Genomic DNA, 26,410 nt, shown 5'->3' with positions numbered 1-26,410 from the left:
TTCAGGACATGTCTGAGGGAAAGAGGGAAAAAAAAAAAAAAGCTCCATAAGAATCCTCCGGGGCCGATCATCCCCAGAGACAGCTGGACTTCGGGTCCCTTCCAGCCCTTGTGCTTTATGATTGAATTAAGGACTTGTCCCCAGATGGGTCACTTGTGTTCCTGTGAATTGCACAAGTAATTTAAATGGCACTCACCAGCAAATAAAACGTCGAAGTCTCAAAAGCATTATGTTAAGCAAGAACACAACACACGAGTCCATACATTGTGATCCTGTGTATAAGAGGTCCTAGAACAGGCAAAGCTAATCTGTGGTGATAGAGGTCAGAGAAGCTGACTGGAAAGGGACAGTGGGGAACCATCTTCATTGGGGTAGCAGTTACGTGTGCATGCCTGCTAACTCTCTTCAGTTGTGTCTGACTTTACGACTCTATGAACTGTAGCCTGCCAGGCTGCTCTGTCCATGGGATTCTCCAGGCAAGAATCCTGGAGTGGGATACCATGTCCTTCTCCAGGGGATCTTCCTGACCAAGGGATCAAACCCAGGTCTCCTGCATTGGGGAAAGGTTCTTTACCACTAGCGCCACCTGGGAAGCCCCCAGTAGTTACACAGGCATATATATACATTTGTTAAAGCTCAACCAACTGCACACCTAAAATCTGTACATTTTTTGGTGTATATTATGCCTCAATTTAAAAGAGTGTCAAGAATCAAGGGTCGCATATTTGGCTCTGCTGGTTCCTGGACACTTTTGTGGCGTGAACTTTGTGGATTAGTGGATTGGCTTCTCCCTCTGGGGACTCCTAGGTTTCTCTGGGGGAATTTGTGTCTTCTTCAGTGCACACAGTAGGTGCCCCCATAAATGCCTAGGTTGCCATGGCATCTGTACACAGTTCCCCTGTGGAGCCTTTTTTTGACCCAGGTATTGAGGAAAGTGAGTTGGAAGGAACCAGATCAGAGAGAGACTTGGTATGCTGATTGCTGTCTCAGGGGCACCTCTATGCCAGGAGGGCTTTTCCTGGGCCACAGTTGGGCACCTTTCTGGCCCGGTTGTATGTATTGTGTGGGTGTGGCTGCTACAGGGTCTGGGGCCGAAGTGCCCAGGGTGACTGAGCCAGCTCTCCAACTTCTGGTCTCTGAATAGTGGATGATCCAGGTCTCCACCCAGGAGACCCAGGGTCAGAGGCAGTGCTGGGCCTTGAGTGACAGCTCAGAGCTGCTCAGCACATTATGGATCCTTAGTCACGGGCATTGGAGGGGAGCTGGAGGAGGAGACTTGAGCTTGGGGCGAGGGAGTGCCATGCGCCCAGTGGAGGGTTTGCGCTTCCCCTGACCTGTCACCAAAACACCACAGAACACTCAGATGAGATGAACTGCCACTTCCTAGCCCCCAGGCCCCACCCTTACTGTGGGGAAGGGGGGATGAAAAGGCAGGAGGCTTGGGCTGAATCCAAGGCTCGGCTCAAAAGTGCCCCTTTTGGACCTGAGCTCTGCCCACAGCTCCCAATCCAGAAGGGGGCCTGGTCTCAAGGATCCCCTTTTCATCCCTGCCTGGGGAATCACTTGGGGAGAGCAAGCTGGTGAGGTTTTGCTGTCAGCTGAATTAGCCTCAGCTTCTGCCTGAGTGTTGGAATAAATGATATGCAAATGTATGTAAATGAGGGCATCCCCGGCTTCTGGGGTGGGCGTGTTCACCTCGGAGAGAGATGAGGATGATTCTGCAGGACTTCCCCAGATTGCTGGGGGCTGGGAGGGCGGCTGGGGAAGGAAAGCCCCTTCGAGACGTGCCCCCCACCCTCCTGCCCAAGGACCCAGCTCCAGACTGGACAGGGTTAATGCCTGTGCAGCCTCAACGGAATGGAGCCTGCAGGGAGCCGGTTAGCTGAGGCCCCTGCACTCACAAGGACGTGCCAATGTGCCTTTGATCCGGGAGCAGGGACCTGAATGCACAGGCCGTGAGCACCAGCTGACACCCCCGCTGAGCCTTTGTCCAAGCTGTTACCCCGGGAGAGCCAGGACTGTGCAGATAATTGCCTGGGCAGGAGGGCTGGCCCGAAACACGCTGTTGACCCCTCCCCTTCTCCCTGCCCCCTCCCATCCCAACCTGTGGCTGGAGCCAGCACAGCCACCCACAGTCAAGACCAGAAACCCAGGTGGCCCTACCTACTCCGCTGAGAATGGCTCGTTTCCCACCCATCCCCCGCCCCTCCATCCTCCTCCCCTTCATTTTCAGCTCCCTCCCCTCCCCCACCCCCAGGCCAAACAGAGGCCCAGCCCCAAAGCAGGTGGAGTTCTGTAAGGGTTTAGGGTCCCGTGGCTGGAACTCTAAGACAGTGCCTGCCACTCAATAGAGATATAATTCAAGCTACAAATGTGAAGTCCCAGAGGCAAGTAAAAATTTTCTAGTAGCCACATTTTCAAAAGTAGACAAGAGAAATTAATTTTAGTATGTTTTATTTCCCCCAGTACCTATATGCAAAATATGATCAGTTTAAGTCGTAATCGATGTTTTAAAGTTAATAATGAAATAGTTGACATTCTTTATCGTGCTAATCAGCTTTCCACACCGGTGTGGATGTAACAACAGCACATCTGGACGAGCACCAGGCACATGCCAAGTGCTCACGAGCCACGGGGCGGGGTGGTTTCCCTGTGGGACCAAGCAGCTCCACTGTGCCTGAGCTGGAGAGAAAATCTCTGTCAGAGAAAACGCTGACTCTGGGCAACGGCAGAAATCAGCCAGGTCTCCCTGGCCACGCGGGGGCACCTGGGGGGCCTGGCCAGCTGGGCTGCGCCAGAGGAGGACCACCTCAGGGGAGGCTGATGGGCCGGCTATTAGCTTTGGAGCCAGGATCACAGACATGCTCAGTCCAGAGGGGCAGGCCACAGCTAGCCCTGACCCTTCCTCCCTGCTCTCCATGCCGCCAGAGGTGGGATGCAATGTCGTGCAATGGTTAGTCTCACGGGCCTGGCTTCACCACAGATGGCGGCAGCAGCTCTCCCATCTGTAAAATGGGGATAATAACCTCCTCTCATCCTAGGAGTGTTTTAAGTGTGAAATTACTCCCAGGCAGGTAATGAGCAGGTGACACTGCTGGGATGACCCACCTCAGCTCATGGCTGGGGAAGCTGAGGTCCAGAAAGGATGAGGTGGGTGGTAATAACATTGTCCAGGGTCACGGTGTGGTTAGTGACTGCGCAATAGGAAGCTTACTCTGGCACTTATTCATTCACGCATCTAATCCTTCATTCACCAGGCCCTTATAGGCTCCTCTTGGGGGCCAGACTGTGCTTTGGGAGAGGGAGAGGCAGATGTGGAAGCAAACTATTCCACCCTGTGATGAAGCCAAGTATGGGAATGCAGTATGCCAGGAACACAGGGAAGGGACGGTCCAGCCAGGCAGGGAGGACAGGTGTGGGCCACAAGGTTTTTCAGAGAAGCGTCTTCTGAGCTGGACTTCTTGGGAGAAAAAAGAATGGCAAAAATAACCACAATGATTATAGCAAATGACACTCACTGAACGCTTTCTGTGGGCTGAGCATGTGCAAATATTAATATACTTATGCCTCAGAATGGCCCCGTGAAATAGGTACTTTTATTAACCCCATTTACCTATGGGAAAAGTGAGGTAGAGAACCATCATTGATGGTTGCCCAAGAACTTGCCCAAGAGCATACAAGTGGCCAGGACCCAGGTTCACACGGGCAGTCTTGCTTCCAAGCCACAGTCCTGACTTTGCTGCTGTCCCGCATTGGACTTGGAAGTCTTTCAGAGACAGAGAGGCAACAGACCTGGATGCAAGGCTGGGTTCTCTGGCCCAGGTTCTTGCAGGTCCTCATGCCAGTCTCAACAGCACCCAGTGGAAACATCCTTACAAGCTACCACAGTGGGTAGTCACCAGCTGGTGACTCTTCCTTTCTCATCATTGCACCTGTGGATTTGGAATCCATCACCTGAGGAAGAAGAGTATTCTAAGAAGTCATTTGTATAGTGGGTGCCGATTAAATGTTCACTGAGTCATTCAGTTAATAAAATGAGTCTGTGTTGAGGTATTGATTAGTTTCAATGGATTCTCCTCAAGGAAGAAATGAAGTGGCTCCTGGTACCCCTACCTCAGCCTAGGAGTGAGCTCCTACCTCCTGAGCTCGCTGGGCCCCCGGGACTGAGGGGCAGGCATAGGTCAGGGGTGAAACTAGTGCCCAGGGCGATGGGTGCTCCGGCCTGAGGTCACCTGGGCTGCAGGGCAGGAAGGAGGCGCCCAGAGCCAAGGAAGCCAGAGGAGATTTTCTAGGAAGCCAGGGAACCACTTCCACAGAGCGCTTTGCATAAATTTACATGGCAAAGGATACTCTTTGCCTGTTGTGTTCCAGAGGCTTCGATTCCAAGGCGACCAAAACGCCAGACATGACTCAGGAACTGCCTTCAGGATCCCAGAGGAGAGTGGGCAGGAAGGGCTGCAAGGAGGGGTTAGGCTGGAGTCGGATCCCTCCTCACCCCAGGGAACAGCCAGCTGGCCGAATTTTCCCAGGACTGAGGGACATCTGGGGATCCAGGAACTTCAGTGCTGACACCCTGCATGTCTGCGTGTCCCTCCACCCTGATAATACGCGGCCGCACTGCGGGCTGCCAGGCTGTCGTGTCCCATGTCCTGGCATCATAACCACCATTGACTGAGCACCAGCTGTGTGCCCCGTGCATCCAGGAAACCTTTCAGGAGGTGTAGAAGGATGAGACCATCTAGGGAGGTCCCGCTTCTGGTGTGAACAGTCGGTACTCGCCTGCTACAGCATCTCCTCCCTGATGGGAATTGCTGTACCTACAGGCCAGTGACTCAGGGGAGGGAGGGACCCAGCCTTGCCCTAAGAAGAGGGTTCCAACACACCTGGGGAGACCGGACCCGCTCCACCGACTGTCAGAGGGCAGCTGAGGCCAGAAAGGGCTCCAGGACAGGATGCGGGCTCAGCCGCCTGGCCCAGAGGAGGGAGGTCAGTGTGGGTGCGGGCAGTCAGAGAGGGCCTCCTGCAGGAGGTGGGGCAGTGAGAGGAGCCTGCGGTGACCCATGCTCAGGCCGTCACACAGGCCAGTGGCAGTGCTGGGAACATCTGAGCCAAGGAGTGGTGGGAGCCACACGTGGCGGGTGGAGGGAAAGAGGGAGGAGGCGGTTGCAGTGGGATCAGACGAGTCCCAGTTGGAGCCAGGAAGCCCATCCCAGGGCAGTGGCTGTGGAGATGGAGGCCTGATGTTTGGTGGAGCTGGGGGATTGTGGCCAGTGTCTGAGGAAATGATGTCAGGAGGAGCCGGTTTGAGAACCCCCAAGAACTCTCAGGAGCCAGCAGAACTTAGGGAGAGATGCACATGGTAATCTGCTGATGGACTTGGAACAGGGTGGAGTAAGGGCTCCTTAGAGCTTAAGTGACAGAACAGCAGAAACTGGCCCAGGAAGAGGGATCAACTGGAAGAAGTTGACCCAGCCTAGGGAGCAGGGGAAGATGTTGGTGCAGATGGAGAATTTGGTATAAATGGAGAAGCTGGTGTAAACCGAGTTGTTGTTATTGTTTAGTCGCTCAGTCGTGTCCACCTCTTTGAGACCCCATAAACTACAGCATGGCAAGCCTCCCTGTCCTTTACCATCTCCCAGAGCTTGCTCAAACTTATGTCCATTGAGTCGGTGATGCCATCCAACCATCTCATCCTCTGTCATCCCCTTCTCCTCCTGCCTTCAGTCTTTCCCAGCATCAGGGTCTTTTTCAGTTGAGTCAGCTCTTTGCATCAGGTGACCAAAGTATTGGAGCTTCGGCTTCGGTCCTTCCAATGAATATTCAGGATTGATTTCCTTTAGGATTGACTGATGTGATCTTCTGGCAGTCCAAAATGGAGAGACTGGTTCAAGTAGAGAGACTAGTACAGGTGGAGAGACTGTTGCCAGTGGAGAAGTTGGTGCAGATGGAGAGGCTGTCCTGGGTGAGGGTGCAAGTCATGAAATGCTGGCATCTAGAAGAGTATGACCTTTGTGTAATCTTTGAATCAAATCTGGCACCGGCTCCCCCACATGATGGAGCTGTGAGAGACAGAGGCCCCCTGTACTTCCCCAGCCAGAGGTGGGTTCTTCCTACAAAGCTGAGGGCCTGTGCACCTATGCCAGAAGGGTATAGATTCTGGGGTGTCCTCAGATCTACCCTGACGTCTCCTTACTCTGGTGTCACCGGAAAGCTTGCAGCCAGGGCTCAGCCAGTCTCAGCCTCAGGCTTAGCAGGGTGTGGGCCCCGAGCTTCTGAGGGAAGGGCAGGGCCAGAGGCAGGTGCAGGCAGCGGAGAACAAGGGAGAAAACGGATCCCACCCGCCCACAGTGGGCCGCCTATGGGGACCCAGAGACAAAGCACGCTCTTGGCAGGTTTACTTTGGAACCTGAAGCTGCCCTGCTGCTGGGGAGCCGGGAACTTCCTCTGGAATCTGGTTTCACAAACCACCAAGCGCCAGGGGTTTGGTTCCCTGCTGGAAGTCAGCTGGGGAAAGATCCTTCCCAGGACCCAGGGCCCCGTTGTTGGGGCTTCGTGGTTTTACTTTATTAGATGATATCTAACAATGGTTCGAATACATGTGCATGCTCAGTTGCTCAGTCGTGTCTGATTCTTTGCGACCCCATGGACTGTAACCAGGCTGTCTGTCCATGGGATTGTCCAAGCAAGAATACTGGAGTGGATTGCCGTGCCCTCCTCCAGGGAATCTTCTGACCCAGGAATCGAACACACATCTCTTGCATTGCAGGTGAATTCTTTACCACCAAACCACCTGGGAAGCCTCAGTTTTAAAGTGGCCATGGCATTAATGATATTTGAGATATTGCAGCCCCTGTCATGGACAGGGAAATAGCTGCATTTCTGTTGGTCACCGGTAATGCTGGTCCTTCCATTTTGCTGCCTGTATTCATATTGGAAGGAGATGTTAAGTTTCAGGTAGAGGTTAATTTGAGAATGAGATGCAATCCCCTCTCCCGAATTTTTTCCCCATCACTCCAAGAGGTCTGTTAGGGGCCTCTGAACACAGAGACGGAGCTGGTCTCCTGACTGTTAGCAGTCAGGAGGATGGTTATTCAGTTGGGGAGTGAAGGGGAACTAGAAATTACCTATTTCAGAGGAACTAGAAATTATCTATTTCCTGACCTGGATGCTACATACTGGGTGAGTTCACTTTGTGGAAATTCATCCACATGTGTGTACACTTAGGATATGGACACCAATCTATACGAAAAGTTGATTTCAATACAAATTTTACAAACACTTTTACTGGAACAGATGTATATGCAGGTGCAAGCTTGCACGCACGCACACACACACACATACACGGGTATGTGCCAGTAAAGACTCCATAGGTCCATGGGCATCCACGTGTCTCCAAAAACCTTGCAGGCGTGTGGACACAGATGGATACAGTGAGACAGAGAATACTATTTTTAGGAAATAATTCCAGGCAAGAGAGGAGGTTTCCTGATTTACAGGACTAGGGATTGCTCAGAGTGAAGAGGATTGCCCTGCAAGGAAGGGCTGCTGGCATCCAGGCTGGCTTCTTTGTTTAAAAAAATAAAAAGAATAATGAGTTTATTGTTTTTGTAAAAGTAACACAGAATCATCATAAATATTTCAAGAACTGAAGAAGAGGACGAGGAAGAAAGTTTAAAATTACCTAAATTCCCACCAGCTGGGGGAAAAAAATCACCATTCACGTTTGGTGATAAGGATTACATACAGTTGCCTGTCTTTGTGCTTGCAAAGATGGAGGTAGAGAGGGACGGCCTTTGATTAAAGGGGGACCTACTCCTTCACCTGCTCTTTTCAACAAGGATGTTCCTTTAACTTTACTGGAGGGAAAGAGAAGAGCAAGTAGCTGAAGGACGGGTGGTTCTGACAGTATCCTGGGACCGCTCTCCTCTGGCTTCCCTTCACGCACTCCACGCCATGCCTCCCCCGGGACCAGAGACGCCCTTTTGAGACCTGGCTGTGTTTTGTTTGCTCACTGTTTACCTGTCACCTGGCCAGGCGCCTACTTTACGGTGCATGGGGCCCCGGCCCTCGGCGGGGTATGCGCAGGGGTCAGGGTGGCGGCCGCTCGTTGGGATCAGCAGTGACGTGTGTCAGGAGTCAGATCAAGGCCAAGCTGATCTTTGACGGAAAGGGATTTTGTCCTGGCAGAGACCTCCAACAGGTGCCCGGCCCTGCCTGGGTTTGATGTGGTCATTAGCGACGCAGCCTCCCCCTCCCATTGGCTGAGGTGTCCCCCTGGGGAGCTGGGCTGACCACATCCTGTTTTGGTGGGGCGGTCGGGCACACATTGTCCAGCCTCAGTGTCAGAGTCAGAGCCTGTTCACACCAGGTCCTGGATCATCTGAGGCCACTGGGGGCCACATTCTCCCCGGATGGCGTCACATGCTGGACATCCTAGCGGAGGCGGGGTCACCATTTTCTGGTTCTGCTATCTCTCGGGGTTTGTTCAGACTCAGGGGGAGGGGAGCGAGTGGAGGCGTGGGGGAGGCTGGGATGCTCCGTCAGCATTTCCCACCTCTGGAAGTCTGTCTCCCTCGGGGATTTCCTTGAGATCCTCTGGGGGGGTGGGCTCTGAGGCAGCTGTGTATGCCAGGTTGCCAACATCTGGATGGCAGCTGCCAAATTGTTACCCAGCTGTTTCCCCAAACCTGCAGGACTTTCCTGGGCCTCGGTCAGCAGATCCAGATGCCCCAGCCATTGCCAGATGTTGGCACCTCCGTGCCCCAGGTGAAGTCTGGGCACCCTCCCCCACACAGGTACACGGTGGGAAGACCAGACAGACTGCCCCCTGCCCTCTGGTCCCACCACTCAGGCCAGAGAGCTGCCTGGAAAAGAAGCCCAGAGTTCGTACACTGGCCCGGAAGGCTTCTAATCACCCTCGCAGGGCCCCAGGGTGTCCTGTAGAAGAGGCAAACTGAGGAAGGGCAGCACCGGGCACCTTCTAACGCGCCTGCCCTTGGCCTGCGTATTCATCATTCATCCCCTCATTCATTTGTTCAGGACCAGTCCTGCCAGAGATCTGGGAGGAAGAGATGACCAGCCCCTTCCCGTGGAGTGCACCCCTCAGCCCAGAGTGTTGGGGGGCACCAGTTGTGAGCAGAGTGTCAAAGTGGGCTTGGTCAGGGAACCCACAGGTGTGAGGGTTTCCTTTTGTATTGAATAGGGCAGAATGAAGGCTCACTGGTGACCCAGTTTCTCATGCGTACTTGCTTTCAAAGTTGCTCCTTGGGATGGGGAAGGGACGAGTGCCTCTCCTGCGGATCCCCTTGCATTCCCCACAGCCCGGAGGATTCCGGGTTTCCCCAGGTCGGCATCTGCCGGGTGTGCCTGTGGAGAGGTGGGGGGCACCTCTGCAAGGATGCAGGTCCTTCCCTCCAGCAGGTCCAGACGCTCCCCCCAGGTCTGACCACCGTGCCCCCCGGCCCTGGGTGCAGCATCAGCCCCATGTCTGTGTGTCTTTCAGCTTCCCTACAGGCAGCGTGAGGACAGCCTGTGCCCCAGAAGCAGGATGAGAAGATGGCAGACTTCCTGTTACCTCGGGGCACCAGCAGCTTCCGCAGGTTCACCCGGGAGTCTCTGGCGGCCATCGAGAAGCGCATGGCGGAGAAGCAGGCCCGGAGCTCCGCCGCCTCGCAGGAGAGCCGCGACGGGCTGCCCGAGGAGGAGGCTCCCCGGCCCCAGCTGGACCTGCAGGCCTCCAAAAAACTGCCGGATCTCTACGGCAACCCACCCCGAGAGCTCATCGGGGAGCCCCTGGAGGACCTGGACCCCTTCTATAGCACTCAAAAGGTGACTGCCACCAACCCCCACCCCGCCTCCCCGCAGCGTCTCAGTCGACCAGGCAGACAGGGAGAGGGTCTCTCCTGCATACGGGGCTCTCTTAGGGGCTGGCTGCTTTGGGCCTCGGGGAAGTAAGTCATTAGTAATCTATATTCCAATCGCCTTAACTTTGGAGTTCCAGAAAAAAAGCCCAGAATTATGCAGCCTGAGATGGTTCGGTGCTATGAAGGAAAGAGCAGGCAACCACTCTGGAAATCTTGCCTCCTGGTGGAGTATCTACTCAGGGACTAGTCCATGGTCAGATTTCCAGCCCTGGAGGACTCCTGATCCCGTGGTGTGTGTGCCAGTCAGAGTCGGGCCCTGAGTCCTGTCCTGAGTTGAGTTTGGGCCCCAGAGCACAGCATGGGATCCCTCCCCTAACCAGGGACAGCATGTAGCCCCCGCCGCCCTGCCCCAGAGAATTTGCTGGGCATTGGCTGTGCCAGCGCGGCTCGGACTGGGGGCCGCAGCAACAGCATCTGGGCCTTGTGGGCTGGTGATGGGACTGTGATGGCTCGTGGGAAATCTGAGAGGAGTGGGAAGCCGGTGGCTCTGCCATTGTCCCTTCAGAGTGTAGGGAGAGGAAGGGACTTTGGTCCACTGTTTGTGTGTCTTGGTCACTCAGTCATGTCCGACCCCGTGGACTGTAGCCCGCCAGGCTCCTCCATTCATGGAATTCTCCAGGCAAGAATACTGGAGTGGATTGCCATTCCCTTCTCCAGGGGATCTTCCCGACCCAGGGATTAAACCTGGGTTTCCCACATTGCAGGCAGATGCTTTACCATCAGAGTCACCAGGGAAGCCCTTTGTCCACATGGATGGGGTAACTCAAGCTTCCTCCAGCATGAATTTCTACCCAGGAGATAAATTCCCCCATCTGGGGCCCCTGCCCTGGCCTCACCTCTCAAGACCGTGTGCCCAGGCCTGTACCTGGCCAGACCACGGGCACCCAGGGCTCCTGCAGAGGCCTGAATCCCACCCCAGCTGCCCACACTTCGGGCTACATGGCCAGGGGAAGGTGGGTTTCAATTTGGTGGAGGCCTCTCCCCAGAAGGCTGGGTGCCGAAGAAGATGGGTCCTGAGCACGTCCCTGCAGTCAGTCCCCGGGCTGAGGAAGCACTGGGGGCAGACAGGTTGGTGTTCCCGGGGCAAGCGTCAGCACCTGGTGTTTGTGAGTGTTGGGTGTCAGTGTTACCAGGTGTCTGAGCGGGGTGTCACTCTGCACTGAGACTGCATTCAGGAGACCAGGGGTCTGAGAGTGGGAGTGATGCACAACTGCCTCCCTGTGTGCATACACATGTGCATGGGTGGAGATAAAGCCCACCCAGGCTGTGTGCACATGTGGGAGAAGAGACCTTGAATTTGGTCTCACTCCCCACCGCCAATTCAGGTGACTCAGGCTGGGTGAAAGTGAGGGCTGTGGCTACATTGGGATTAGTCAGGTGGGGGGGCCTAGATCCTGGTTGGTCAGAGCTGGAATTAGGGCTGGGGTTAAGGCCACAGCTGGGACAAGTCATGGTTTGAGTGGTGCATCAAAGTAGTGATGGAGTTGGAGTTCGAGCCTGGAGTCATGGCAGAGGGACCCAACTGAGAGTGGGCCAGAGCTGGGCTGGGCTTTGGGGGCTGGTGGCAGCTGAGCCTGGGGGCAGTCAGGAACTCTCTCCTGTCCCTGTGACCGGGGACACTTGAGCAGTGGCCCCAGGTAGGACTCTGGTCTCTAACCTCCTGTCTTGCCTTGCTGACGCCTGGTCACACTGTCTGCAACCCCATGGGGTGACGCAGGTACCACAGCAGAACTTTCAGTCCCGATCTTTCTGGACAACTTGTCTCCCTAGCCCAGGTTAAACAGAACCTTATCTCACCAGCTCAGCCCTGGGAGAAGCCCAGCCCCAGGCCTTGCCACCTCAGCAGTGCCTGCTGTAGCCGGCGGGGTGCCGCTGTCCTCAAAGTCGGCACTGGGCCGAGATGCCCGCTCCATGTGCTCTGGCGCGGCCTCCGGCACCCGTTGTCCACTCACATGCCTCCCTGTGCTGTGTAGATAGAATCTTCCGGAAACTTGAAGTTTACCCTGGCAACACATGACCCTAGTGAGGAAGACTCCAGGTCGTGGCCTTTGGTGTCAGCTGGGGCTGCCATCTGCCTGGACTCCAGGAGACAGGGTCCCAGGGAAAGATTCTGTCTCCTGGGCGGAGTCCTGCATTTTCCTCGTCCCTCTTTGGTTGTCCCTGCTGACCCAGCTCCCTCATCGCACGCTCAGTCTTCAGTGGGCCCAGCGGGGAAGCACAGAGGGGTCAGAGGGAGAGGGGAACCGGGGGCATCAGCTGGGTCCTGGCCTCCGCTATGATGACAGCTCAGCTAGGATCATGAAAGGCCCCTTCTCATTGAAACGAAACTAAATCTACCCAACCTGACAATCCCCTGAACTTGATCTTGTCCCAGCCCAGCCATAGGTATGAGGATCCACTTACCGTCCAGCTGCCGGTACCCCCACCCCTCTGTCAGGCCCTCTCCTCTTCCTCTCACGCTACCCCTCTGTCAGACTTCTAGGCCTCTGAGCCCACAGCTGCCCCCCAAGAGCTCCTCTCCATAAGGACCTAGGGCTGCCACCCTACCTAAAATGGCTCTCTGTCCACAGACCTTCATCGTCCTGAACAAAGGCAAGACCATCTTCCGGTTCAGTGCCACCAATGCCTTGTATGTCCTCAGCCCCTTCCACCCCATCCGGAGAGCGGCTGTGAAGATCTTGGTTCATTCATATCCTTTGCGATCCATCCCTGCTGTGTGGGCCCCACCCGGGGAAAGAGGGTGGACAGGGTGTTTAGGACTGAGGGCAATGTTGATTCCTGGTCAGTCCTCACCTGGGAGCCGGTTGGACAGCAGTCTCTCAGACCCCACCCTAGACCTACCGATTCAGCATCTGCATTTTAACAAGATCCTGGGGGATAGTGGACACATGAAGGCTTGGGAGATTCGGCTGATTCTTCAGGAGAGAAGCGTCCTAAAAGCTGAGTTATCAAGGAAACCAGAAGAAATGAGGCCGGTCAGTGTCCCCTGATTCTGGTCTTGGCTCCCCATGTCCCCTCGCATTGCACCCCATCCCACCCTGCCACGCCCTGCACCTCCCCACCCGCTGGCAGGGATCTCTGGTAGGTCACTAGGGTTCAGCCAAGGAGAAACTGCTTCCCAGTCAGGAGGCCTCTGGTTTAGTCACACGTGGGCCTCTTTCGAGGGAGGCAACACTTGCTTTTTGATTAGGTGTTGACAAAACGTTTGCAGTTTCAGAGTATCTCAAAGAACTCTGGTTAGCGTTAAATTATGTAAACCACAGCCTGAAAAAGCTTCAGGCTGTGGAGGAGACCGATGGGTGGGCTGTGGTGTGATGAGGGATGGGTAGTGGTCTTTGAATCCTAGAAGGGTCCCATTCAGACCGAGCATGGAACAGGGAAATGGCTGTTATTTGGACTTCAGAAAAGGGATCCCACATGCAGAGCCTCTTGGGGAGGGCGGGTGTCTGGTTATGGAGTCAGAGGCACCTACGTTTCAGCATGAGGGCTGGGGCAGCTTTGCTTTAGCTGCAACTGGCTTGGCTGTTAATTGATCAACGCCGGTGGGCTCAGCAGTGTGATAGTTGTGGGGTTGGCAGATCGGGCCTGAGGGAGCTCCCCCAAGTCCCCTCTCCGTTTCCCTTCTGGATGGAAGGCCAAGGCCTCTGGGCAGGGCAGGAGGCTTGGGGAAAATGGCTGTCTAGTGGGGAACTGAGTCACCAAATGCTGACTACTCAGGGGGCCTTTCCTATCCAGGCAGGGATGAGAGGTGCTCCTTCCTGGCTCCACGGTCTGCCCACCTGTGCCAACGCTGATCCCAAACCCAGGGGCCACTCAGAGGGCCTTAGGGCCCGTTTGTTTTCTGCAGGCAGTTGCTCTCTGGCCCCCTCCAGCTTGCTCTGGCCTTTCTCCTGGGGATCCTGAGACATGTACATCCAGGGAACGCCACCCCCCCCATTTAGGCGTGGCTGTGGCATCAGCAGGGTGGTCTCCAGGGTGGGCAGACACTGTGGGGAGGGACTATATTCATGGAGCAGCCTACTACTCACAGCTGCATCCTACTTTGTGAGGCATGGGTGGTTCTGGATTTAATTTTGAGCTGTTCCCAAGCTCCCTGGAGGTGCTACACACTGCCTGGCACTCTGGGGTGCTTATCAAACTGGATAAGTCCCTGTCCTTGCCCCCTTGGGAATTTTACAGCACCCCCCCCCCAGCCCCCGCCCAAGAGTGATTAGACAACCACATGAGGAGTTGTCATTCCTGCCGGCGGCATGTGGGCATAGCCTGGTGAGAGCAGTGCGGTAGGAGGCAACGCCAGCCGTCTTGGGCTGAGCCTCTCTCCGGGCTCACTGCAAGGGCGTGGCCTCTCTGCAGGCGCGCTCTGGCTCCCGCCTGGGGCTTCTCCTCCAGATTTCTAACCAACCAGCTCTCTCTAGCAGTCAGCTCAGCCCCTGGGGATGCACCTGCAGCCCTGGGGTCCCTGCAAGGCTGGGCCATGGGGCGGCTGAGGCCAGGGAGGCAGGTGGGCCAGGGGGACAGCAGGGACAATGCAGTCCCCAGCCTGGCCAGAGGGTCTGCCAAGTGCTGGCTCCGAGGCTGTGAGGAGCTGGCTCCGCCCGGCAGGGCCGGCCCTGAGGGCTCCAAGGGAGGCCTCGTCTCCCAGAGCAGCTGCCCCAGGGAAGCGGCTCAGCAGCTGGGAGGCCCCGCGCTGGGCTCTTAGTGGCTCCTTGATGCTCTGCTACCTGGGGATGGAAGCGCCCCTTAGCGGGCTCGGGAGGCACTGAGGGAGATGAGGGGCCTGGGTTGTGGGGTTGGGGAGCAGCCCTCCTGTGTCCTTGGGTCTTGCCCTCCAAGTGTGGTAGACGATCAGCAGCAGCAGCATCACAGGGATCTCACAGGAACTGCTGAATCTTGGGCCCAGAACCTGTGTTTTAGGAAAGTCTCCGTGATCTGTAGCTTCCCTGGTGGCTCACTGGTAAAGAATCTGCAGTGCAGAAGATGGGGGTTCAATCCCTGGGTCAGGAAGATCCCCTGGAGAAGGAAGTGGCAACTCACTTCCAGTATTTTTGCTTGGGAAAGCCCATGGACGGAGGTGCCTGGCGGGCTACAGTCCACGGGGTTGCAAAGGGCAACAACAGCAATAAATAACTATGATTTGTGCACTCACTGCTCAAAGGCAGTCACTTCTAAATGTCAGTCTGAGCGGCACCAGGGAAGTTTGTTAAAAATGAAGACTCCTAGCCCCTTCCAGACCAGAACCACCAGTGTGAGGCCTCAAATCTACAAGCTCTTCATGCATTTTTCAATCAAGATAAAATTCACATACCATAAAATTTACCAATTAAAGTGTACAGTTCAATACACTTTATATTCAGTACAGTATATTCATAAGTTTGTGCAACCATTACCACTAGTTCCAAAACATTTTTATCACCAAAAAGGAGCCCCATGCCCATCAGCAGTCACCATGCATTTCTAAGGCATACAGATTTCAGGTCTTGAATTACAAAATATCCCCCTCTCTCTCTGTGTATAGATAGATTTACAAAATTTCCCCCTCTCTCTCTGTGTATAGATAGATAGATATAGATACATGACTGTAGGCTTCCCTGGTAGCTCAGCTGGTAAAGAATCCACCTGCAATGCCAAAGACCCTGGTTCTATTCCTGGGTTGGGAAGATCCCCTAGAGAAGGGATAGGCTACCCACCCCAGTATTCTTGAGCTTCCCTGGTGACTCAGAGGGTTAAGAATCCGCCTGCAGTCCTGGGTTGGGAAGATCCCCTGGCAGAGGGCATGGTAACCCACTCCAGTATTCTTGGCTGGAGAATCCCCAAGGACAGAGGAACCTGATGAGCTACAGTCCATGGGGTCACAGAGTCGGACATGACTGAGTGACTCAGCACAACACAGAATATAGGTATGTATACACACACATGCGCCGGCTTCCTGGTGGCTCAGCAGCAGAGAATCCGCCTGCAGTGCGAGAGACACAGGAGATGTGGGATTGATCCCCGGGTTGGAAAAATCCCCTGGAGAAGGAAATGGCAACCCACTCCAGTGTTCTTGGCTGGAGACTCTCATGGACAGAAGAGCCTGGTGGGCCGCAGTCCATGGGGTCACAAAGAGTCAGGACTGAAGTGACTGAGTGCACACGCGCGCACACACACACACATGCACACTCACACTCTTTGTGTGGTAGAAAACATAGAACATGAAATTGACCATCTTAACCATTCTTAAGTGTCCAGAGCAGTCATGCTGTGCCACAGATCTCTAGTAACTTTTTCATGTTGCAAAACTGAAGCTAATTGTCTGCTTACATTTCTATAGATATTCAAACATCTCAGCCCCTAATGCAAAGTTTTGTGCCAGGCCCTTTGGAAAGGGCAGTAGGGACAAAGACTGACTTGAAAGGGGGCAGGAACACAGGCCCTGCTCTCCAGAAAGAAATTCCTCTCACTTGTGACAATCCAGGCATTCCCAGTGACAGGCTGGCAAGCGCACCATAACTCCGCTCAGCTTTGCTCTGGGCTCCACGCTCGCAGTGCGTCCCTGGGAAGTTGCCTAAAAAGTAAATATGGGCATGGAGAACTTTTTTTCCCGATGTATTTTTGTTATAATCCTGCAGAATGTGTTCCTGCCAGGATTAAATAAAAGAAACCAACAGAACTCCAAATTTCACTGCAGTCACATTCAGAGATGCCGCACGTTCATGGTGAGCAGCATTTTGCCTTCCTGGGTGCACAGGATCTGTTCACAAAATCCTCCCACGTTCTTCTAGATTCAAATGGGCAATCAAACCGTGTGTGTGTGTGTGTGTGTGTGTGTGTGTGGTGTGTTCATTTAATAGAACAAATATATGAAAATATGCCAACTGCTAATTCCTTTCTCATTGGGAGTTTTTTGACTCCTTAGCATCTGAAGACAGGCAGCCCCAGTTTTAGGCATTCCCCACAACCCAGGCTGGCAGTCCTTGCTGGCGTTTTAATTGTGAGGCTGGGAGTGGGTGTTTAGGGACAATGACATGGCAGGATTGAAGATGTTCGGCTCAGCTCAGCCCTGGAGAGCTGGCCTCTGCCACTGCCCACACATGAAACCAGCTCCGTCATTGGCCTGAAGCCGCCAGGCAGTGCCAACAGCTGTGCCCTGGCCAGGAGCACACCTGACTTCTCCGGGATTGGCTGTGCGGTGGCTCCGTGGGAACTCAGGGATGCCTGGCCAGAGTCACGTGGACCAGAGTCTGCGTAGGAAAAGATCATACACACACCCCTCCCCGAACATGACTGAGAGCAATGGAAGGGCCGTCCTCAAGAACTGGAGAGCCAGGCAGTGTTTTGAGCAGTCAAGTGGCAGAGCCTGGAGTCCAGGCAACTCACGCTAAGGCACTGCTGTGTCTGGAGAAGCCAACATTCCTTTCCTTTCCCCCTGTGCAGTGCAGGCCGTGGCTGGCAGGGCTCAGAAGGGTTGTCTGCTCTGGCTGTTCCCGAGGTCTTGATATTAGACTGCAGTTCACCTCTGTCTGTGTCCAGCCAAGTCCTCTGGTCCAAGGCAGCCTGTCCACACTGCTGCTCTCTGCCAAGCTGCCTTTTCTCCACTCTGATGAGAGCCGTGAGTGGTATGACCACAGCGGGAAGAGGGTTGGCTCCTCAGACAGGCATCTCTCTAGTTCTGAGCTTCCCCAGGAACAGCTGGACTGACTGTTTGCTGGAGGAAACCTAACCAGCCTCCAGAGCCTATGTAAATGCCTCCTCCAGGAAGCCTCCCTGCTCAGCGTTGCCAGAGACAAGTCTGATTTCTCATAATCTCCATCTCGGAGCAGTTCAATGGCTTGGAGGTCTCCCTGTCTCCCACACAGAGCCATGCCCATGTGCTCATGTGAGGTGGGTTCTTAAAAATGACAAAGAATTCAGTTTGTCTTCCTGGATGGCTGTCTACACACACTTTACAGAGCCCTTCACCCCGTGGTTTTCATCGTGCCATGTAGGTGTCCAGAGTCCAAGTGTGGGACAGCACTCCCGCTTGGCGGCTGAGGGCCTGAAACAATGTGACTCCCACAGACCCTTCAATCTGGAGGTAAGGGAAGGGGCCAGGGGACTTCGCTGTCATCGTATAGAGATGGTGAGGCAGCAGCAGATGGTGAGTTCAGAGTGGAGCCTGCATCAGGACGGCCAGGTCTCAGATCTGGGCTCTGCCATTGACCAGGGTCGGACCCACAGTCATTTTCTGCGGCTGCTACAACAAATTACCAGAGACTTAGCAGCTTGAAACAATGCAGACTTGTCATCTTATGGTCCTGGAGGTCAGAAGTCCAAAAAAGATCTCACTGGGCTAAAAACAAGGTATCCGCAGGGCCGCAGTTCTTTCTGGAGGTTCTCAGAACCCGTTTTCTAGGTTTTTCTGTTTTCCAGGGGCTGCGGAAAATCCTCAGCTCTGGCCCCCTTCCATTTCCAAAGTCAGCAACAGCTGGTGGAGTCTTTCTCACGAACATCATGCTGACGCCTGCCTCTTTCTCTTTTATAAGGACCCTGTGATGACATTGGGCCCACCCAGATAATCCAGGATAATCTCCCGATCCTTAATTTAATCACATCTGCAAAGTCCCCTTTGCCATCTACATGCGCGTTTATATCCAGGGATTAGGACTTGATTTTCTCTGCTGGGGGGCATTATTCTACCTTCTAGAGTATCCTTCAAGGTAACCTCTTTGTGCCTCAGTCTCCTCATCTCTAGAATGGAGACGACGTTGCCACCTCCTGCATTCTTGGGAGAAGAGAAATACTCAATGGATGCAGAAAGCAGAGCCTGGCACCTAAGAAGGGCTCAGTAAATACTTGCTGTTAGCATCATTACTTTCATATGTCAGGAATCATCTGATCCTCAGAAGACAGTTAAGCAATGGATCTTCGGGGATGAGTAAAGGCTGGTTAGAGGGCTTGTTAACTCCCTGCCCAGTGAGGAAAGCCTTGGCGGGGAGCCGGGGTGTGAGGAATGTGTGTGTGTGTGTGTAGGGGAGACGGGCTATTGAGATGATTATCTAACCTGCCCTTGAATGCTGGAGAAGGAGCTAGGCCCAGTGGTGAAGACCCTCCCCCAGGCAGAGGGAGGGACCCCAGTGTCTGGGGAGGTGCCCCCTAGCTGGGGAGAAGTCAGGGCTCCCTGTAGCCCTGGCCTCTGAGCTGAGCTACCAGCTTTCCAGAAGTCGTATGACTTTCCAGTAGTCATGTATGGATGTGAGAGTTGGGCTATAAAGAAAGCTGAGCGTCAAAGAATTGATGCTTTCGGACTGTGGTGTTGGAGAAGACTCTTGAGAGTCCCTTGGACTGCAGAGATCCAACCAGTCCATCCTAAAGGAATTCAGTCCAGATTATTTATTGGAAGGACTGATGCTGAAGCTGAAACTCCGATACTTTGGGCACCTTATGCGAAGAACTGACTCCTTGGAAAAGACCCTGATGCTGGGAAAGATTGAAGGCAGGAGGAGAAGATGATGACAGAGGATGAGATAGTTGGATGGCATCACCGACTTGATGGACCTGAGTTTGAGCAAGCTCCGCGAGTTGGTGATGGACAGGGAAGCCTGATGTGCTAGAGTCCATGGGGTTGCAAAGAGTCGGACATGACTGAGCAACTGAACTGGACTGAACCCTGGTTTGACTAGGGGTGAGGGTCCCCAAACCTGACCCCTGTCATCTCAGATGAGAAATTGGAGAATTCGCTATAAAACTGGGGGCTGGATCTAACATTCTATTGCCTGATTCCCTGGATTCTCTCAAAGGAGCACTGGAGGTGTGGAAGACATCCCACCTCTCTCCCCAGCTGGGCCAGCCCCCCTCCAGAAATCAGAACCCTAGCTCAGCCCCCTTTCCGGTCTGACTGCACTGGACTCGGCATTGGGCCTGAGGTTGGGCAGGCCATGGGAAAGTGTGGAACTGTGATGGGGAGGGAGAAGGCAGGCCCCGGAGTTCAATTACTGCAGCACCTGGGGCGTCCATGCGAATCGCCCCACGGGCCGATGCCAAGGCAAGATGGTGACCCTGGGAGCAGCTGCAGGGGGCGGGAGGCCCAGTTTCCCCAGTCGGACTCGGGAGAAGATTCCTGAGGGCAGCAGAGTGTCCTTGTTCAGGGCCGGGACCCTCAGGGGTGTCCCCCCCCACAGGAGGCCCAGGGTCTGACCCGTGTTCCTCCGCAGTTCTGGTAGAAGTGAGGGAGGCCACGGCGGTCAGTCAGAGCTTCATCCAGTGTGAAGCAGTGTTTGGGACTTGGAGCCAAGGAGTCAGGGATCAGACAAGGCCTGGAGCAGTTCGGTTCGAGGCCAAGGGCCCCAAAGATGCCCAGTCGTGGCATTTAAAGAGCTCCCCTTGTGGTGGGAACAGAGGGACGCTGTCATTCAGGGAGGCAGCCATGCTAGCAGAGGGGTGCCTGGTGCCCCGGGGATGCAACAAGCAAGGAGTCGGGGCTGACGGCCCTGAGCGGGAGCTCCTTGAAGGAGAGGAGCAGGGCGCTAGGTGGAGCAGAGGCCAAGAGTGAAGAGCCTGTGCCAAAGAAGCAACGGCCAGAGAAGTGGTGTCCTGCTTCCCCCAGCTCATTGTGTCCTGACAGGGATATACGTTTCGGCAGAAGTCCTGATTCAAAGGTCAGCCTGGGCCACTCCCGTAGAAGTGGAGGAGGGCACTCAGAGCCCTGCCATCGTGACCTCCCTCTCCCCAAAACAGTGGCCTCCAAGCAACCATTTATAAATGCCCGTCTCCCTCCAATGTGGCCAAAGACACAGCTCCCATGCGGCCGTGGGCAAAAACCTCTGAGGTCTGAGAGGTTCCTTCCTTCCATCCATTCCTGTGGGATGGGCCCTACAAGGGACTCTGCTAATAGCTCAAACTCAAGGGTCTGGTCCCTGTCAGAGGCTGTGGAGCAGGGCAGGTGTCCGGCCCCAAAGGGGAGGGATTGGCAAGGACTGGGCAGAGCCCCGGTGTGTCTCCTGGGAGCCCTCGTCTCGTCAACCTGGCAGCCTTGGACTGGCGGTGTGGAGCCCAGGGGTGGGGCCCGCTGGTGGTGGCCCCCTGCAGGTGACTTTCCTTGACACTGCGCCACGCTCTTCAGCATGCTCATCATGTGTACCATCCTGACCAACTGCGTGTTCATGGCCCAGCACGACCCTCCACCCTGGACCAAATATGTCGAGTGAGTATCCCCAGGGCCTCTCCAGCAGGCCATGCCCCCTCTGCCTTTCCCATTCGAGACTCTGGGCCTCAAGGTCACCTGAGCAGAGGCCCAGGTCTCACCCACCTGGGGCGCCCTTGGCCCAGCCCTTCCCTCTCTTGCTGCTTCCAGTCCTGCCAAGTTTGTGCTTTGATATGTGGCCTCAGGAGAGGAAGCTCTCTGGGTTGGCAAAAGGAGGGCTTTCTCCCTGACCCACCAGATAGTTTTGGAGAAGGCACAGAGGTAATACTAACTAATAATTGAATGAACACTTAGTGCACGCCAGGCACTGTTCTAGAACTGTATGCATCATGTCCCGTAACCCTCACGGCAACCCCATAGGGCAGGCACAGCCGCTGGGCCCATTTGACAGATGAGAGAGAACTGGAGAAGTAACCACTTCAAACTGTGCAGCTGGGGGCTGTGGGCACCACGAAAGGCCCCGGACTCTCCCTAGCTCAGTACCACACACTGCTGCCTTTTTTCTCTAAGTCCTACTTTCTATAACCAGTTTTAGAAAGCTGCCTAGTTCTTCCTTCCCAAATGAAAGTACCTGACCTCTGGGCTCTAGGAGGACCCAACACCCCTGGTGCGTTTGGCCCTCAACAGAAGGCTGGGGATGCCTCTCTCCCCTAGGCGGCTTGCCTTGTTCATGCAGGACCCAGCAGCATCACTGATGCTGCGCTCTGCATCCAGCTGCTAAAACCCGGGGAGCAGCAGGGCTGTGGCCCTTTCCTCGTCTGACCGTGTGGGCTGCAGTCCCAGCATCCGAGCATTTGGGATTGCTCAGCTGGCCCCGAGCACAGAGAATAGCCTTTTTCTAGTCTCAGGTGTTAGAACATCAACTCCCTTTCAAAGCCCGAGGTAGACACCTGTACCCACCTACCTGTAGGTGGTTGACGATAGACCAGGCTATCCACTGAGAAACCACAAAGAAAAGTGCAGGGCCGTGACTCTGAGTGTCCTGACAGTCGTACAGTGGCCACATCGGGTACCTCAACCCCCAGGGCTGAGGGGAGGACATAGGTGGAGGGGCTTCTTACATCAAGACAACCGAGAGTTAGAAGATAGAGAGTTCACATGGGAACGTGCGAGCCCTGTGCACGATGCTGAGTAAACGGGATGATGCATTAGCCGACCAGGTTTTTGGAACAAAGCTCCAGCTCCCATCTCCAGCCCTGCTGTGGGGGCTTTGCAAAGAGCCTGATGTGAGGGCCCTCGCGAGGGGGAAAGATGCATAGGGCTCATGCCAACCTGGCCGGCAGGCTTCACCCTCCCGCTGATCTCTCCTCCCCAGGTACACCTTCACTGCCATTTACACCTTTGAGTCTCTGGTCAAGATTCTGGCTCGAGGCTTCTGCCTGCACGCGTTCACCTTCCTTCGGGACCCGTGGAACTGGCTGGACTTCAGTGTGATCATCATGGCGTAAGTACCTTGTCGCTGCGCTCTTCTGGGAGAGGCCACGCTGAGGGGCACGGGCGCCTCCTGGCCCCAGGCTGAGGCCACGTCAGCTCTGCCGGTGGCTAGAGAGCAACCCACTTTCCTGCTATGGAAGCAAGAGATGGCATGGAGGCCCTCGGCTCATCCTGGTGGGGAGAGACGGGTTCAGAGTAGCTCAGTCTTCCTTAGGGGTCAGGGCCACTGGCTCATCTGTGGCTCCATGGCAGCCTTGTGCTCAAAGAGGGCTTCATTAAGATTCTGGTTTCGCATCCTCTGCACTTTCCATCAAGGGAAACCAATGTTACAACCTGAAATCTCTGGACCACTATGAAAAGTGACCTGGATTCCAAGGTGACTTAAACTGCAGGAGAGAGAGCAAAGGAGCCCAGAGAAGTGGCCAAACATCCCCAGGAGATCCTGCCAGGCACCCTGGCGTGGCTCCAATCTCCACTCACAGACCCCACATCTGGCACATTTCGAGACCCCTAGTCACCGACAGGATCCACTGGGTCCTCACACCAGCCAGAGAGGTAGACGGGATTGGGGTCCCTTATCTCCATTTCACAGATGAGCAGACATGACCCTAGGCCTGCTGCTCCACCGGCTGAAGCCCCACTTCCTTGCCTGGGAGGAGACCTCTTGCTGAGGGGTTGGATTGAGGCATGCCACTCTGGATATCTCAGACAACGGATGCTGGATTCTGGCGGGGTTGAGAGATCAGGGCATGCCTCTCATGTAGGAGCTGTGGTCAGGGGCTTGGCCGTCAAACCCTTTCTGAAAGACTGATGTGTGTGGAGAGCCCAGTGTGTGCAGGGCTGGGCCCTGCACCTTGGCCACAACAGAGCCGGTGCGAGTTATACTCCCTGCCCCTTCAGAGCCTCGCTTCCCCCACTGGTGAAGGGGCGGTGTTGAACTGGGTGCTATCTGAGGTGCAGTTCCGCTGCTGCTTTCTAGGTTTCTCAGATTGACTAAATCCGCCTGTTCATAACGAAGTCTTTATTGGCCCTTGGCTGTGAGCGGCTCTGAGCTCAGCCACACGGTGGAGGACAGAGGGAAAGAGAGAAGCTGGACCTTGATGATGGGGCGCTCTCTGTCTGCCGGTCAGAACAGGCAGCAGAGCCCCCGTTTCTAGGCACACTACTGGTCAGCTGACTCCAGCCCGCCCTTTTACAGGTGGGAAAACCGAGGCTCGGAGAGGGGCTACCACTCGCCCGGGGTCCAGTGTCGATTTAGGCCTGGACAGAGCTGAGCTAGCAAGGGCAAGAGCCCTGAGCTGTGGGAGACAGACTTCACCCTACAGGCTGAGAAGAGAGTCGAGTGTGATAAGAGTTGATGGGGGTTAAAAGCAGGGCGGGGCGCACTCTGCTTTACCTTCAAGGAGGTGGCCCTGGCTGCTCTGTGGGTGGGACTCTGGGGAAGGGTAAGCGCAGGGGCTGTTTTGGTAGCCAGGAGAGAGAGGATGGTGGCTGGAACCAAGGTCCCAGTGGAGAAGGTGTGAGATATGGTCAGATTCTGGGGGTATTTGAAAGTAGAGCTGACAGGAGACCTCGAGGCAGCTTTTGGCATGAGCAGCTGGGTGGCTGGTGTGACCATGTATCGGCCTGGAAAACGGAGGGAGGAGAAGACTCGACTATCCGGTCTGGAATATATTAAGTATGAAAGTATCCAGGGTGAGATACTGAATCAGCAACTGGATCTTCCAGCCTGGAGTTCAGGAAAGAGGTCCACTCGGAGGTATAAATTTAGAAGCCATCGGGATACAGATGGTATTTAAAGCCAGGAGACCGGATGAGATCATCTGGGAGAGTCGCCAGGGAAGGGAAGCCGCCTGGGAACTGTACCCTGGGACGCTCCAACATCGTGAAGTCAGGAAGAAGGAGGTTGGAGCAGAGAGACTGGCGGGAACCCCCAGGGAGGGCTGAGGAAAACCAGGAGAGAGCAGTGTCCTGAAAGCCAACGAGGGCACGTGACTCGAAGGAAACCACAAGGAGGCTCGTGAGACCTGAGATGCACCGTTGGAGTCGACAACATAAAAATGGCAGATGCCCTTGACCTTGACAAGACGGGGGACACACACCTGATTAGAGAGGTCTCGAGGGAGGGTGGGAGGAGAGTGGAGGAGGGCAGGTGTACCCATCTGGTCTGTGGGGTTTACTCTAAAAGAGGACCCAAAGTAAGATGGTGATCAGAGGGGAAGATGGGTGAAGGGAGGACCCTTAAAGAAGGGAGCGTCTGTGCAGGTTGATGGGAGCGATCCAGGAGAGAGGGCAAGTCGGTGATGGTGGAAAGGGGCTGACTGCAGGAGCAAGGCCCTTGAGCTGGCCCCGAGGGGTCGGGAACCCAGGATCTGGGGGTAGTGTTGGCCGTAAGAGCAGGGACGACAGAATTCCCAGTGGCAGTGGGGGTGGATTGATAGAGCCGATGATGAGAGAAGGAATTTCTCTTCTGATTGCTTCTGTTTTCTCTGTGGTAAGAAGCAGGGTCATCAACTGAGAACCCAGAGCTGGGAGGTGAGTCCAAGGTGTGAGGAGGGAGGTAGCGTTCTCTGTGTCTCATCATCCAGGACTGATGAGAGTGGGGTAGGATCGCTAGGCCCCGGCTCTCAGGTGCCCTGCGGGAGGTGGGCGGTGATCCACAGACCCCTGAGGGCCTGAAGTCACAGGAGGAGGATACAGCGTCTGCCTAAGCCTCCCCTACCTTCCCGTCCTGGAGCCTGAGCAGAGAACTGGGTTATTGCAACAACATGCCCAGAACCCTGGGCCCCTTGTCTGATGTCAGGAGCCAAGTTTTAACTTGTCTTCAGCTCGTGACTCTGGGCGGTGCTCTGAGTCCTCTCCATCTCACTCCTATGAAGTCCTCCTGTCCTGTCTCGTGAGAGAATCCCAGTCAGCCCCCCACGGAATCCCAAGGGAAACTACTCCCTTCATTCAGAATCGCAGAGCAGGAGGGCCTTGCTCACCAAGGCCTCCTGTCCTCATTCTATACTGACCCTGGGCTGAAAAAGCAGAGCGAAACCTCCAAGGCCACCAGACTGCTTCCACGTTTCTGAGTGTCTCACAAGAAATGGCCCGCTCACTTCCCCTGAGGCTGCCTGGAATGCCAGATTTGCTCTCTGGGCTAGATTGGCCCAGCACGTTGATTGACAGTGCTCCTGCTTTGTGAAAACAATGAATTACTGCTGTGGTGATGCAGTGAAAAGCGTTCTGCTATAACCAAAGTGATTCAGTAATGTGGGGCTCCTAGAATAATCAAAGTGGCAGGAAAGTTCTGTTCAGTGACATTCCCTCACCTCCCCTCAGTTTTAACGATGGAGAAACTGAGGCTAAAAGAGAGCCTACCCCTTGCCATTTGAGGTAGGATGAATCAGCAGCAACGCAGGGACTCAAACCAGGTCTCCTAACTCGTAACCTTGAGAAGCACCCCTAATCTGATGTTTCTGACTTAGGCTTCCACCTGATCCCCAGTCCCACCCACTTTAGAGATTGTGGAGGGTCAGAGGAGGGTGCCAGGAAGCCTGTCAGGCTCCACTTGCAACCCTCCAGCCAGAGCCTTTCCTGTGGCCCCCTTTCAGCTGGGCATTACCAGCTGCCTCCCACCTTCTGGGGTTGTTATGGAAACCAAACCTGGAGGGGAAGGGAGGGAGGGCAGAGAGGAGAGGGTGGCAATCACCGCAGTAGCTAACGGTGCTGGCTGTACCTCTGCCTCGCAGCCCAGGAGGGGCCGTCTGCCTGGAATGGGAAGGCTGCATGCCCGGATGGGGGCCGAGCAGGAGGAAGGCCGGGCTCTGCCTTCCTCACGGCTCCTCAGCCTCCAGAAGCCTTCCTCTCGCACTGGGGCTGGTGTGATGGGGTGGAACTCTACCCCACCACC

General features: G+C 55.0%; 1 protein-coding gene across 4 annotated transcripts in view; it reads left to right on the top strand.

Moving 5' to 3' along the window:
• Positions 1 to 26,410, top strand: part of SCN5A (sodium voltage-gated channel alpha subunit 5) — a 100,260-nt gene that overhangs the window by 7,193 nt on the left and 66,657 nt on the right. For all 4 annotated transcript variants that reach the window (XM_065933021.1, XM_065933019.1, XM_065933023.1 and 1 more), the window contains exons 2-5: positions 9,503 to 9,828; positions 12,494 to 12,612; positions 20,992 to 21,081; positions 22,397 to 22,525. In XM_065933021.1, coding sequence (XP_065789093.1) covers positions 9,556 to 9,828; positions 12,494 to 12,612; positions 20,992 to 21,081; positions 22,397 to 22,525 — 611 coding nt within the window. In that variant the 5' untranslated portion in view covers positions 9,503 to 9,555. The remainder of the gene's footprint in view (positions 1 to 9,502; positions 9,829 to 12,493; positions 12,613 to 20,991; positions 21,082 to 22,396; positions 22,526 to 26,410) is intronic.

This window comes from Muntiacus reevesi, chromosome 4, assembly GCF_963930625.1.
Source record: "Muntiacus reevesi chromosome 4, mMunRee1.1, whole genome shotgun sequence".
Taxonomy (NCBI): domain Eukaryota; kingdom Metazoa; phylum Chordata; class Mammalia; order Artiodactyla; family Cervidae; genus Muntiacus; species Muntiacus reevesi.
Note: the sequence above shows the minus strand (reverse complement) of the source record. Positions and strands in the feature narration are given on the sequence as shown.